Genomic DNA, 15,165 nt, shown 5'->3' with positions numbered 1-15,165 from the left:
GACTCATGGCTCCTCTTCTTATGTTTCTTCCTAGAAGACTTCGAAGCGTGAGCCGAAGACGACTCCGAGCGTGACCTTGAACGAGACCTCGATCTCGACCTCACCCGACGAGTTCGAGACTTCGAAGACTTCTTAACTTTCTTATTTTTAAGTTTTGCCACAAGGAGTTTCGTCTCTTTCTCTTAACGCCTTCGGAGTCATCTTCTTGCAGCAAGGACAGTCTTCGACGTCTTGGTCGGAACTTAAACACCAAACACAGAATTCATGAGGATCGGTGATAGACATAGTCTTGCCACATTCGCCGCAAGCCTTAAATCCAGTTTTCTTCGACATTTCGAAGAATATAAAGATAGACACAATAATAGGATAATAGTAACAAAGTTACTGTAAAGCTACAGTACGATCCCTGAAAACCGTTAGCGTCGACGGCGCGGAAAAAGGGAACTGATGTCATCACGCCGGCGTGGGCCTGTTATAGGCGTCGGTGACGTCAGCGGAGTCGCGAGAGGTGCCGTGCCTCTGTGACGTCCGGATCCACGTCGGCGTGAAGCTACAAAAAGAATTTCCGAATGTTGCTGACGCAAGGGGATATTCACAAGGTGAGGAATCCACACTGCAGATGTATCTATCAGAACTGATTTTACTTACCTTTTCTCTAGGAAATGTCCCAGTGTGATATCTAGGCATATCGCACTGAGTAGCAAAAGTAATCTAAAAAGTAATTTCTAATCCTTGACTTACCTGTATTTCAAACAAGCTGAATTTGAACCTACATCCAATTGTAAACACTGCATAATATTTTGCAAAGCATTTATTTCACTTATCTGTGCTAGGCTTGGCTTGGTTCTAGAAATAAAGGAACTTAATAATATTTTTATGTAAACAAAATTGGTCTGAGTTCAGTCTTTGAGTGTGTGACAGGATTTGCTGATTGGGTGTTTACAAATAATGCTTAACACTACCCTCTGATAAAGCCTTACTGCTCGCCCACACTACCACAAATGTAGAGTAAGGTGCTATCTACTTTTACCTCTCCCTACTTTTAGGGTTCCACTGGACTCTGTATATACTATACCAAAATGAGGTAGAGTGTGCACAGAGTCCGCTCCCTACAAGTTGCCGTGTCAAAATAGACACTTTTCACACATAACCTACCCTAATCAAAAGAGGATGAAACTAATCTTTCCCAAGAGAGTCTTCATTTTCTATGTGGAAGAACCTGAAAAGTCATCTGCATTGGAAGGGCCAGTGCCAGGTCTGTGTTCCACTGTAAAGTCCATACCCTGTAGGGAAATAGACCATCTCAACAGTTTGGGGTTTTCACTTTTTGTTTGAATTAGCCATCAGGGAGGCCTGTGGTCAGTTTAAACAAGGAAGTAAGAACCAAACAAGTATGGCCTTTGCTTCTTCAGGGACCAAACCACAGCTACGGCTTCTCGCTCAATGGCACTCCAACGCTGTTCCTTGGGGAGTAACGTTCGGCTAATAAAAGCAACAGGTTGGTCATGGCCATTAAGTAGAAAAGTGTCCCTTTTAGCATGGTTACCCCCTAACCTTTTGCCAGATACCTGATGCCAACTTGACTGAGTGTGTGCTCGGAACCTGCAGATCAGGCCCCAACTTCTGTGTTCTTTCCTAAAACTGTACCTTTGTACCCCCAATTGGCACAACTCTAGGTCACCTGTAAGTCCCTTGTAAACGTGTTTTTAATTTATTTAATTATTCAGGTCAGCAGAAAGATGACAATGCAAACATGCGTAATAATGATGCCAGCAATCCACAACTGGCAGCATACAAAGGCATTTCACTGGTTAACAAAAACATCGGCACCATGAACATGTTCCCTAATGCATTTGTTATCTAAACACCTAGTGGCTCCACCCATCAAGGCCCACGACTCCCGGGATAACATGCGCCGCACTACAACACCCCCCAGTCTACATATTGCCTCTCTTCCCATCTGGTACAGAGAAACTACACACTTGAATACTACTAATCTACTGCATCATACAGTCGAACATCATTTTGTGTAGAGCGAATATATTGTACAAACGGTTCCCAAAAATCCCTAGGTCTCGAGGCCTGCTGCAATTATTCGGCATATGTCTTGGGCGTCTCTTTGCAATATGTCATGTCAGCTCTCCAATTTTGATACTTCGGTGGGCTCCTGCACCCCAGCGTAGGGCTATACGCCCATGTGTAAGAAGTCCGTACTGTTTGCGCCGCACCTATGACAGTTATCGTCTGCTCTCAGCCCATATTTGTGCAGTTTCATCGGTATATAATTCTGATGTATAAATTTCAAGTGTATTATACGCAAATTACAATTTGGCGTTAGCAGCTGCATCTGCACACAGCTGAATTCCCAGTCCTCCTGTGTGATAGACATACCAGTTGCCTCTTCCCATCTCCGTAGTGGTTTATTTTGAACATTGTCCTGTTCTCTCTGGGCCATAGTGTATAGGCGTGTTACTAAACGCTGGTGTGTTGGCCGCGTCAGCAGTATCTGTAGGGTATAAAGTGTCTGTGGTTCATCTGGAAATAAAGGGTATAATTCCTTCTTTGCCATTTGCAGGCGCTAGTACGCAAATATTTTAAGAGGTGTGCTGTAGGAAGGTACATCCTGACTATGGTTGCCCCCAACTTTTTGCCCTGTGTTTTAGCTGGTTTTGGACATAGTCGACCTGGGATCCTGCCAATCAGGACCCCAGGCCTACTGCTCTCTCTTAAAAATGGATTCCATGTACCCTAGGTACATTTCCAATTGGTACTGGGCCACCTTATCAGACCCTGTAACTCAGGGCATAGGTGTACCCAGGGCTGCCAGGGGCTGCAGCATGTATTATGCCACCCCTGGCTGGCCTCCTAAATTTGACACAACTGGCTGCATGACAGCTGGGGCAAAGTCGTGTAATCACCCTTTGCTGTAGGTGTAGTATACCTATACCTAACCCTAAAATGGACACACAGATTCCTATCAGTCACTCCTATGGCAGGCCTTGACAATCCTGAAGGCAGAGTGCTTGGAATCGTGTGAGATGGTGCTCTGGCATGAGCTGAGCCTGTCTGCAGCTTGCGGAATCAAGTCCTAATAGCTGTTCCATGATATCGCATACCATATACTCTTAAGTGCATTATAATCCTCGCGGTTAAATGCTATCTTTGGTATTGCTTTATCAAAACATGTCGAGTAAGGTGTCATACGAATTGGAATACTAACCCCTCGCCAATTCTGGCGACGGGGTTAGCATTCCACCCTTCTAGAGGGACACGACATGTATGTAACTGTGAACCCCGGTTAAAGTTAACTGAAGCCTCAGCTCCACAAAATGGATGCTGCCACCACAGACACGAGTCTGACCCCCTGCAGCTGGGAGTCCTTCCAGCGAGGGGAGCCTGGACAAAGGGTTTCCTGTCAGGGGCGGTGCTAGCACCGTCCCAGACATGGTTTTGTGTATCCTGGGTAGGCAGGGCTTTACAGGAAGGTGACTGCTGAGTGGCACCCCGGTGCTCACTACGCATAGGCCGGTCTGAACCAGTTCCAGGGGCACACCAGCCCCTGGCCTGGGGAAGTCCAGCATGGCTGAGGGGTGTAACCACCCCCCACCTAGTCCCACCCATAGGCAGGACCTAGTCACCGGGTCAGCCCCCTTTTTTAGTATAAAGATGGGAGCGGGCCCCCTGTTAAAAGTAGATCATCTTTGGAATCAAGATACCACTTTCTTCGAAAGGACTTCACGATTTCTTCTTCAAGATTCTCCCTTGTGGCTAAGGAGTAGTCACCCTGCATCAAGCGGGCACCATCCTAAAGAACACTGCGGTCTGCTGCAAGTCCTTCATCACGAATCCGACGACCCAGCTCGACGAGACCCGGCTTCCCTGGCACCTCTGACCTCTACTCACCTCTACAGCCAAGCTGAGAACCGTGAGTGCGACGAGACCTCAAGGGACCGACGATCGCCAAGACTGCACGACATCTTTACTGCAAGCCCACCGTGTCCTCCACTGGTGAGTGCTTTGGGGTCCGAGAAGCCCCGACCCTGCGCAGCTCCAGCACCCAAGATCAGCCTCCCTGCATCTCCACGATCGGCGTGGGGCCCTTCTGCTGTTTGCTGTGCACCGCGTTGTTTGGCTACTAGCCGGCTGGCTTGTGGCCTTCTGAACGACACCCAACGACTTCACGACTGCTGGTCTGGTTGCTCCAGGCTGGCCCTTGCTTCCTTGTTCAAGAGAGGCACCCCGGACCCTCCTGGTCCACTCCAGACGCCATTTTAGGTCCACCGCGTGGGCTTGAATTTGCCAAGGCTTTGTTGCCCAATCCTGGGTCCAGCGACGCCGACAGCTTCTATCTTCGTGGGACAGCTCGATCCTCCGTCCTGGTCGCCGACAACGCCTCCTGGTCCGTGAGATCTTCGAGTCAAGCGTCACCCACTCACCTTGTCGAGGTGGCTACCATCCGGTGCCCTCCTGGTGCCCACTGACTACTGGCTAGTAGTCTCGAACTTGGTCCCCTCTGCTTTCAGGTGTCATCTATCTTCGAGATCCAGGCTTGGATCCAACTGAACTTTCTTCACTGGTCACCGGCCAGCATCTTTTCTTCCGGCTCCTGGTCCGTCTACGAGGATTCCCGACGTCTTTTCAGACCTATGCAGCTGCAGCCCCTGGGCTAGGTAACTTCGGCATTTCGGTGCCCCAGCATAGCCTCACTATCCAAGGGTCAGAATCTACTTTCGTTTTCTCCCTACCAGGTCGGGTTCGCCCGAGAACACTAACTTTCTATTTCCTAGCTACCATAGACTTTTGTCCCGCATCTCGCGTGAGAGTGCACACACTGCACCCGAGTCCCCTAGGCCTCCTAGAAGCAATCTAACGATTCCCTAGTCAAGTCCTAGCGATTCCAAAAGCTATTAGTACTGTACTTACCTGCTAGGAATTTCGCATTCCACTTTCAGAGTATATGGTTTTCCGTGCCCCTCGGGCATTTGTATATACTGTGCTAACTTAAGTATTTTTGTAAGAGTTTTGGTTTGTGCTTAGTACCCTGTCCTCATAAAGAGTACAGGGCTGTTGTGATCTTTAAATAAATAACTGTTTATTTTCATAACACTTGTGTGGTGTCCTTTCACTTGGTATTCAAGGGGTATATGTGTGGTAAACAGCTGGCTTAACACGCCCTCTCGAGTCTTTAGCCTTAGACTGCTCGTATCCACGCTACTAGGATAGCTGGTCTATAAGGTTGACTTACAACCAATCATCAATAAGGGTTGCTGGACTGATACATAGTGTTCACTAGAATAGTGAGCACTGCATATCAGGCCACCTTCTCACATGTGCGATGCACGCTGAGGGATATATCAGTCTGTAATATAAATTGCCCATGTGGAAATACACACTCATCGAGCGTAGGCCCATTTCTCCTAGTAAAGACATCATTTTCTTTTCTTGCATTACCGTTATGTGCGGCTGATGTGACATCGGCAGCGCCGGTGCATACACTGGAAGTTTCAATGCCAGTTTGGCTAGCATATGCCAAGCCATTGATGTGCAATGTACAGGGTGGATTCCCGTTCTTGGGACAGATTGACTCAGGTCCGATATATAGGGAATCGGAGGAGTCGGCTACACACTGTCTTGTTCGACCTCTATGGTATGTGGCCATGTGGGTGTAACCAATAATGTGCATGCTGCGCCTGCGTACAGTAAACCTATATGTTGCAAATCTGGTGCCCCGAAACCACCCTGTGTGTATGTTTAGTCAGATCTCTCCAGCCCACTCTCGCCTGTTTTCCTGCCCACGTGAGTCGTAACATGGCAGCACGCAATTTAATGAATATCGATTGAGTAAGCCATAATGGAATAATCATAAAGAGGTTGAGGAATCTTGGTAGTACTATCATCTTTTGTATGGCTATTCTGTCTGCTAACGAAAGCTGTCATTTAATCCACCTCTCTATCTGATCCTCCAGTTTGGACATGCTCTACCATAGTTCTCGCGTATCACCGTGTCTGGATCTCTGTGAACCCATATGCCAAGATATTCCACCGGTTCGGTCTGCCATTTCAGAGGGTAATCCAGAGTGGGCTGTAACATTATAGGGGTTAGTGGTATCACCACTGACTTATCTCAATTTATACTGAGTCCAGAGTATCTTTCAAATTGGATATATTCTCTAATGAGAGTGTTTAGGTTGATGTCTGGGTGCCGGACACAGAGAACCATGTCATCAGCATACATTGATATACTGATTGGATGCAGTTGGAACTGTAGTGCAGTTTCTGCATGTTTTTGCCGTATTTTACATGCCCGGGGTTCTAATGCTAGTGTAAAGAGGAGCGGCGAAAGTGGGCACCCCTGCCTAGCCCCATGGCCGATCCTGATCGGGTCAGATGTATTGCCATTAATTCTTATGCGTGCACTGGGCTCCGAGTACAGCAGCGCTATCCAGTGCAGAAATGGTTCGGGAAAACCCATCCTGCTCAGTACTGTGAACATAAATGCCCATTCCACCGAGTCAAATCCTTTTGCAGCACCTAAAAGGGCCACAGCAGCAGGCAATTCTGTGTTTGTGGTGGAACAGCGCAAATATAGTCTTCAGATTTTGCGTAGTAGATCTTGTGTGAATAAAACCAGCTTGATCCAGCAGTACCAATTTACTTAGTAATGGCTGTATCCTCATGGCAATAATTTTAGCCAAGATTTTTGCATCTATATTAATTAAGGACAGAGATCGATAAGATTCGCATTTCACTGGGTCCTTGTCCGGCTTGAGGAGGGTAATCAGCAGCACCTCACGTAGAGATGCCGGCAGCACACCCTCCTCGTAGGCCTTCTCCTACATCTCAGCCAGGTGTGGGGCAATAAGTCCCTGTATTCTTGATAGAACTCCCCAGGGAGTCCATCCGAGCCAGGGGCTTTATTGTTTGGGAGTGAATTAATCGCATCCTTTATCTTGTCCTCTGTGATATGGTGACTAAAATATTTCCGGTGTGCATCGGACAGCTATGCCAGTGCAACATCATCCAAATATTGGTGCATTTCATCAGGGGTTGTGTCCGATCGTGCAGAATTGAGATCAGTGTAAAATGCTGAAAAGCAGTCCAGTATCGTTGTGGTGTCGTACACAGGTTGACCGTGCGTGTTTGTGATTTGAGTAATGTAGGTCGATGTGTGTTCGGGGGCTTAATCTATTGGATAGTGCTCGTCCCGGTCTTCCTCTCTCCCCGTAGTTACTATCATTATTTCTATGCAAAATATACTTGATCCCGTCCTCTGCGATGTCGTGGTATGTATCTTTTTTCTGTCTGATGTCCGCCAGTAACTTGGGATCTTGTGTTACTGTACATTCTGTTTCTAACTGTTTATTGTCTCTTTCAATCCTGGTCAACTGCTGCTGGATATCTTTTAGGATCCCAGCGTGTTTACCTATACAGTGACCTCTGAACGCGACCTTGAAGGCCTCCCATAGTGTCCTTACACTATTCACAGTGCCTGTGTTGGGTTAAAAAACTCCATAACTGCCTGGTGTAGTTCGGAACGGAATACCTGGTCAAGGAGCAAGCTTTGTTTTAATCTCCATGTAAACTGCCTTGGTGTATGTGTGGGACTAGCGAGTTCCAAGTGCACAGGTGCATGATCCGACAGCGTCTTGGGCATGTGTAGAGTAGATGTGGTCCTCGTGCAGATCTCCTGTGAGGCTATCCAGAAGTCAATTCGGGACCATGTATTGTGAGTTGTCGACGTGCAGGTTCCCTCTTTCTTATGTGGGTGTCGCATGTGCCAGATATCAGTCATTGCATATTCTTCCATACCTTCTCAAAGGGCCTTCGCTGCCTGTTGCCCATACCTCTCATTTCCTGTGGATCTCTCCATGGAGTGGTCTAAGCATGTTTTGAAATCTCCACCCCATATGACTGCCATGGGCATGAGGGCGCGCAGATTGGCCCAGATGTTTGCAACAAATCCAGGGTCGTCCGTATTCTGGCCGTAAGTTGTGACAATAGTCAGGGCGGTACCTCCAAACTAAGGCTCCCTGTTTTCCGTTTTTACTGATTTTTACAGATAAATACAGTCAGAAAAGCATTTATTTTCCTGGCTGTATTTATCTTTAGATGTGGATAAAAACGTAAATTGCCTAACCAACCCCCAACTTAACCCTCGAAGTGGTGGTCGCACCTAGAAGACCTTCGTCCCCAAGCCTGCAGTGCCTTTGCAAACCGGAGGTTCCCCAAAGCAAACAGGGCGCCCGACGTCGAAACAGCACCCACCACCCGGCCGCCCCAGGGCCGCTGAGGGCGCACCTTTGGTGCTACTTTGTTTCCCCATTAGCCCTGAGCTAAAATCTAGGAGCTCTGCTCCCACAACCAAGTGGCCTGCTCGTCAGCAGCCACCCATTGGAGGCCCCCTATCCCCCATTGGATAACATTGGGCCTCAGCTCTCTGCACCCGGCTGCCCTAGTGCCGCTGAGTGTGTAACAAGAGTGCATCCTTTACCCTGGGGGACACCTGAGTCTACCCCCAGAACCTCAACTCCCATTACCAAATACGTACCTTAAAACCGATAACACTATTTTCCTCCATAGGATAACTAAGTGTGGAGTTTGAAAATGTAAAGAAATTCTTTAAAATTGCACTGTTTAGCAAAAACGGTTTTACTTACCTGTTTACAGGAAATGTCCCAGAGTATTATCTAGGTATACTACTCTGTTTAAGAAAGTAGTCCAAACAGTAACTTACCTAGCATTTTACTGAAAAGCCCATTCAAGTCTGTGTACTGTATTTACAAAGTATTGCATTTCTCTGCTGCCATACTACAAGTCAAAACAAAGTGCATATGCAATTACAATTTAAACTGTTTACAAACTGCATTACTACTGTAAAGTATTGATTGCTGACCTGTGCTATGCTTGCTGGGTTCTGGAAAATAAAATAACTACAAGAATATTTTTATACAAAACCAATTGGTCTGAAGTTCAGTCTTTTAGTGTGTGAGGTCATTTGCTGACTGAGTGTGTACAACAAATGTTTAAAACTGTCCTCTGATACTGCCTTACTGCTCGACCACACTACCACAAATAGAGAGTGAGGTGCTATCTAACTTTCCCTCTATCTACCTTTGGGGTTCCACTGGACTCTGTACACACCATACCTCATTTTGGTATAGTATATACAGAGCCAGCTTCCTACACCCACAAAGAGAGCAATTACACTTGATTAGGTCAGCTCATCGGAAGGGGTGGGGTATACTGCTCTGCATCAGTCAGCCAGCTGTCATCCTGTGCCAGGCCACTCAACAAAGGAGGGAGTCCAGACCTATGGAGCCAAACCAGGAGGGATGGGTGGGGAGGCGCTTTTGGCCTTTTTTGTAAATTTGCTGGGAGAAGGCCCCAGCCGTTATGTGAGTGAGGGGTTGAGCTGAGACCCCGAGAGCAGGGAGCTGGGACGGAGAGATGATGTGGCACATCAGGATAGGCCTGAGGCACGGCCCAGCTGGACACTCCCTCCCCTACTTAACAGATCCTGTCCAGGGGAGAGAGCTCTTGTTGCACTTCTCTGCTGGACACTGGACTTTAGGGGCAGCCGCCATGGACATTTGTAAGGAGGAATTCCCTGACTGCCATCAGGACTCTGACTCTGATAGACCCTAGTGGGGGTCCAGGCAAGGCAAGTTTGGCTCTGTGGAAGGAGAGAGGCCCAGAGAAACCAAAGCAAAAGGCGGATGCAGGAAACTAGTGAAACCTGCTCCCTGCTAAGTTTGGCAACCTTGTGGGCTAGGAGGCCTGATGAAAGTGCTCCAGGTGGCAAGTGCTCGCCACCAGGAGCAAAAGGAGACCAGAACAGTCAAAAACGACCCATTGGGCATGAGTTATGACCTGAGGAAGTTCTGGGCAACCTTTTTTTAATTTTTTTTTATTTTTTAATTACTTTTCTGGCAGTTAAGCGCGTGGGGCTCGGCCACCGTACCTGATTTTTGACTCTGGGATGGGCCAGGGCCCCAACGCTGCCCCCAAAAAGAAACTGCTTGAGGGAGCACCATCTCGTCCCCTTGTGATGGCAGAATGGGGCCCAGGACCCCCTCCCAGGGACCAGGAAGAAATGTAAAATTCGCTTGAACGCTGTGGCACTCCCCACAAACATACAAGCGGGCCCAGGAACCCATTCCAGGGAGTAATGCCAGGGAGCGCTGTTGCACACACATCGAAGATGCGGGCGAGCCCAGAACCCCCATCTTCATGCCCGGCAAAGAAGACTGAGTCGGGGGGAGCCCTGTTGCAGCCCCCCACAAAGCCAAGAGGGGAATCCGGGACCCATCCCTGGGTCTCGGAGACCAGATGGAGGCAGGGAGCGCCATGGCGCCCCCGGCAAAGACGAGAGTGGTCATAGGACACTATCCATGGGTCCCGGAGACAAGATTGAGACGGGGAACGCCATAATGCACCCGCGAAGCCGAGAGGGGACCCAGGACCCCCAGCCTTGGGGCCCCAAAGGCCGAAGTAAGGAGGGGGGGGGGGGAAGTGTTGCACTCTCTGGGCAGCCCAGAAGACCACATCACCACGTGCATCTGCCCACTGAAGCAGGCAGACGAAAGTGAAGATCCAGTTCCCGCTGCAGCACGCAAACGTACTGGTCATGTGGGGAGCCAGCAAGAGCTCCCCAAGTTTCTCGCGGGGAAGCCCGGGTGAGATCGGACACCCCGAAGACAAAGCAGTTGCAGTGCGAGGCCGCGCTTAATAAAAGAATTGAGGAATAGAAAATGCACACGGCCCTCCCCAGCCGCTTTTTCTCATATGCGCCACTAAACGCGAGGGGTGCCACCTAATGCCTTGAAGGGCCTGGCCACATTTCCTAAAAAAATTGCTTGTTTTGGCTTTGTGCTTGTCCCAGGAAAGCGGGGTCACCATTAAAATGAGGGAGGTGCAGGAGCAGCACAGCCCTCCCAAGAACAGTTAAAACGTCCTCTCCCTAAGTTTAGGGGGACATTACAAAGGTAACCCCTCAAGGGTTTTCCCTGTTTTAAAGACTTCTCTTTGCTGGAACTTTTGTTAAACGGTTTGGAATAATGTGCCGTCTGGGGGCAAAGGTTATGGCTGCTACCAGTTGCTTCTTAAAAATGGTTAACATGAGCTTTTCGTGTTTAGACACCCTCTACCATTGCAGACTGAGTGTCATGGTGCAAACCGGGGGTGGAAACACAATATGGCACACTCACTCTGCTATGACAAGATCACTTCATGTCATATATGTAAGTGAACCCTACAGCAGGCCTTGTAGCCCTAAAGCAGGGTGCAGTATATTACATGTGAGGGCATATCTACATGAGCAGCTATGCCCCAGCACTGTCTAGTTCAGTTACTGGATGGTACAAGAGAACAGGAAGCCATCTTAAGCACATGTACTGGGCACTGGTCATTGCAAGTTCCCCAGCAACATGATTGATATCAAACACAATAGGTTTCAGTAAAGCAAACACCTTGTCTTAATAAATCTGTACAGTTGCCAGTACTAGATTTGATGACATGCAGCCAGAGGGCACCTTAGAGGTGCCTTTTGAAAACCTGCCAGTGTCTAGTGTGCTGGCTGACTGGTATTTCTGACCCCCTACGGGTGATAGTCCATGCTCTCTGAGGCCAGAAACAATGCCTGCTCCAGAGGGAGACTCACTAGTGATTTAGCATATCAAGGCCAGGGGCTTCAAAACCCCGCCCATCTATGATATGTGACCTTGGCTTCCCCAGACCTGGGAGATTCCACCCTCTGCCCTAAGATCCATTTGACACCAGCACCGGCGGGAAATTAGCTATGCAAGTAAGTGTAGTGCAACACCAGGCTAGTCACACCCTTAAGGTGAGCTACCTAATGTACTGCACAAAAGAAAGGTTCCACCATCTTGTTTTTGGTGGAATTGTGAACGCTGGGACAGGGTTATGATCACTCCCCACAGGAAGTGGTCGTTTAGGGGGTGTAGTTATCCCAGGGTTAAGTAGCCCATTATCTCCTACCGTTCACTCCCGTAACACCTCTAAATTGAGTATTTAGATGACCCCCTGACACCAGGAACTCCGATTAGTCTGCCTGAAAGAAGGATACAGAAGAGCCAAAGACAAAAGAACTGTGGACTAGCTGTAGATGTTAGCGCCAAACCCTGCCTGCCTGCTCCTGTCCAGACAATTGCAAAGATCCGTCTTGTCCTGCAGCTGTACATCCTCCCTGAGCATTGGAGGGCTGCCAGAACTTCAGAAGCCAGCATCTATCTTGAAGTGGAAAAGCAACGTGCATGCAGGCACGGATCGGAAAGTCGCTCCAGGTGCCCCCCAGCACCAATTACCAGGTTACTGGAGCCCTTGCAGTAGCCAAGGCATGTTCATTGTCCAGCCCCAACACCAAGACAGATCTACCGATGTGGGACGTAAGCAGCAGAGAGGCCATCATTAAGAGTGGCCCTGTTTTGTCCCCATCTCCAGACTAAGAAGTGAGAGTGACCCGGCGGACAAAAATACCTCTGCCCCTGAGCCCCACAGCCTGAGTTGGATCATGCCTACGGTGCACCCTTGCTCCAGAGGTCCTCAAGAGCCGAGCATCCCCTTTGGGTTCAGCCGGACTGGTCACCCAGTTCCTATTTGCAGCCTTTTTCTTGTTACAGGTTTCCCCATTGACTTTAGCAGTAGTGTTCGAAGCTACCTGTGCGACCAGCACCTCTTCACCCAGACACACCAGGAGAGCTAAACCAAAACTGCTGGGGGCTCGCTCGAAGGACCTGGCTTGGTCCCTACTTACCTAAAGTCCAGGAGAAAAACCCCTATAACTGGATTGCAAGTGTACCTATGCAGTGTCTCTCTTGTATAAGATAGTATTACAGCGTTTGAGGTTCATGCCTCAAATCTGACAGCTGTATTTTCTGTGTTTCTGAAAATCGGTAACTCGAAAAGTACTTTCCTGATCTCAAAGATCTTTGTGTCTAAATTAATATAAACTGTTATTTTTCTAAATTGCTCTCGAGTTTCTTCTTGAGTGTGTGTCTCATTTATTGACTCAGTATGTTCAACAAATGCTTAACTCTACCCTCTGATAAGCCTAAACTGCTCGCTACACTGCCACAAAGAGAGCTTTTGGGATTATTAATTTAAGCAGTCTAAGCCAATAATGGTCGTCTGGACTTTTAAAATAGTGTACCTCATTTTGGTACACTACATAAAAAGCCAGCGTCCCACAGTGACTCTCATTACTCAGTGTTCTGTTAATATGGCATATTTGTTCTGCAATAATTTGTTTGTCTTTTGACAGTGTATAATATTGAAAGCATCTGTAAAATATCCCAATGTACCGTGTTAAATGCGTGTATATATGTATCACTTCATAAACACAGTATACACACTAAGTTACGTTTTGCTTAAAGTACATTTTGTAAGCTTAAGTGCTTTTTTTTTTTTTTTTTTTTTTGATTCTAGCCAGATGCACGCTTACTTGCAGAAGAGGAAGGTAAGCGCTTGGATGACCTGCAGATGGAAGATGAACGGGAGAGGAGAGAGCAGCTTGAAAAGGCCCAGCTCCGAGGATATCATGCCCTGAAAATGGTTCATTTGACACAGGTATGTTGAATAAGTTCCTAATAGCAACAAACATGGAAAAAAACTAGCAGTCTGGCTACTCCTTTTGGGGAAATTGGGTGAGTGTTTTGCATATGTATGTGATATATATTGATCATACTTTGTGTTCTTGTCTCCTCAAAATGAATGTACCACATACATTTCAGGGCTTTCTCATATTGTAGTTTGCGAATTAGGACTGTAGTTTTTAATTGTTATCAACCTAGAGACTCCCTACTCTAAATATCCTTTTTGAAGAGTTCTACACTTTTACGGCGCACTATGGAACCAATCACAGGCGAAATTGTAAAGCCGTTCAGGCGTAAACAATAGTTCAGGTTTCAGAATGGGACTGCAGGTTTCTAGATTTTACCCTATCCACGATTATTGGTGCAGTAAAAACGTAGGCACAGGACCTGTTAATGGTGAAAACAAGCTGAGACTGGTGCTCATTCCACATAGTGCATGTTATTCCCCATTATTGGCTTATGAACTAGGTATTCTATTGTAATAGTGGGTGTGAGAAGGTGGCCTGATATGCAGTGCTCACTATTCTAGTGAACACTATGTATCAGTCCAGCAACCCTTATTGATGATTGGTTGTAAGTCAACCTTATAGACCAGCTATCCTAGTAGCGTGGATACGAGCAGTCTAAGGCTAAAGACTCGAGAGAGCGTGTTAAGCCAGCTGTTATACCACATATACCCCTTGAACACCAAGTGAAAGGACACCACACAAGTGTTATGAAAATAAACAGTTATTTATTAAGAATCACAACAGCCCTGTACTCTTTATGAGGACAGGGTACTAAGCACAAACCAAAACTCTTACAAAAATACTTAAGTTAGCACAGTATATACAAATGCCCGAGGGGCACGGAAAACCATATACTTGAAAAGTGGAATGCGAAATTACTAGCAGGTAAGTACAGTACTAATAGGCTTTGGAATCGCTAGGACTTGACTATAGAATCGTTAGATTACTTCTAGGAGACCCAGGGGACTCGGGTGCAGTGTGTGCACTCTCACGCGAGATGCGGGACAAAGTCTATGGTAGCTAGAAATTGCAAAGTTAGTGTTCTCGGGCGAACCCGACCTGGTAGGAAGAAAACGAAAGTGGATTCTGACCCTTGGATACTGAGGCTATGCTGGGGCACCGAAATGCCGAAGTTACCTAGCCCAGGGGCTGCAGCTGCATAGGACTCAAAGGACGTCGGGAATCCTCGTTGACGGACCAGGAGCCTGGAAGAAAGAAGTTGCTGGCAGGCGACCAGTGAAGAAAGTTCGGTGGATCCAAGCCTGGATCGATGGAAGATGACACCTGAAAGCAGAGGGGACCAAGTTCGTGACTACTAGCCAGTAGTCAGTGGGCACCAGGAGGGCACCGGATGGTAGCCACCTCGACTAGGCGAGTGGGTGACGCTGTGCTCGGAGATCTCACGGACCAGGAGGCGTTGTCGGCGACCAGGATGGAGGAGCGAGCTGTCCCACGAAGATAGAAGCTGTCGGCGTCGCTGGACCCAGGATTGGGCAACAAAGCCTTGGCAAATTCAAGCCCACGCGGTGGACCTAAAATGGCGTCTG

The 15,165-nt window shown here is 47.8% G+C and overlaps 1 protein-coding gene across 1 annotated transcript in view; it reads left to right on the top strand.

Moving 5' to 3' along the window:
- CEP295 (centrosomal protein 295) overlaps positions 1-15,165 on the top strand; it is a 582,564-nt gene that overhangs the window by 44,030 nt on the left and 523,369 nt on the right. The window contains exon 12 of the mRNA XM_086935313.1: positions 13,444-13,584. Coding sequence (XP_086791439.1) covers positions 13,444-13,584 — 141 coding nt within the window. The remainder of the gene's footprint in view (positions 1-13,443; positions 13,585-15,165) is intronic.

The sequence above is a fragment of the Lissotriton vulgaris genome, chromosome 8, assembly GCF_964263255.1.
Source record: "Lissotriton vulgaris chromosome 8, aLisVul1.2, whole genome shotgun sequence".
NCBI lineage: Eukaryota > Metazoa > Chordata > Amphibia > Caudata > Salamandridae > Lissotriton > Lissotriton vulgaris.
Note: the sequence above shows the minus strand (reverse complement) of the source record. Positions and strands in the feature narration are given on the sequence as shown.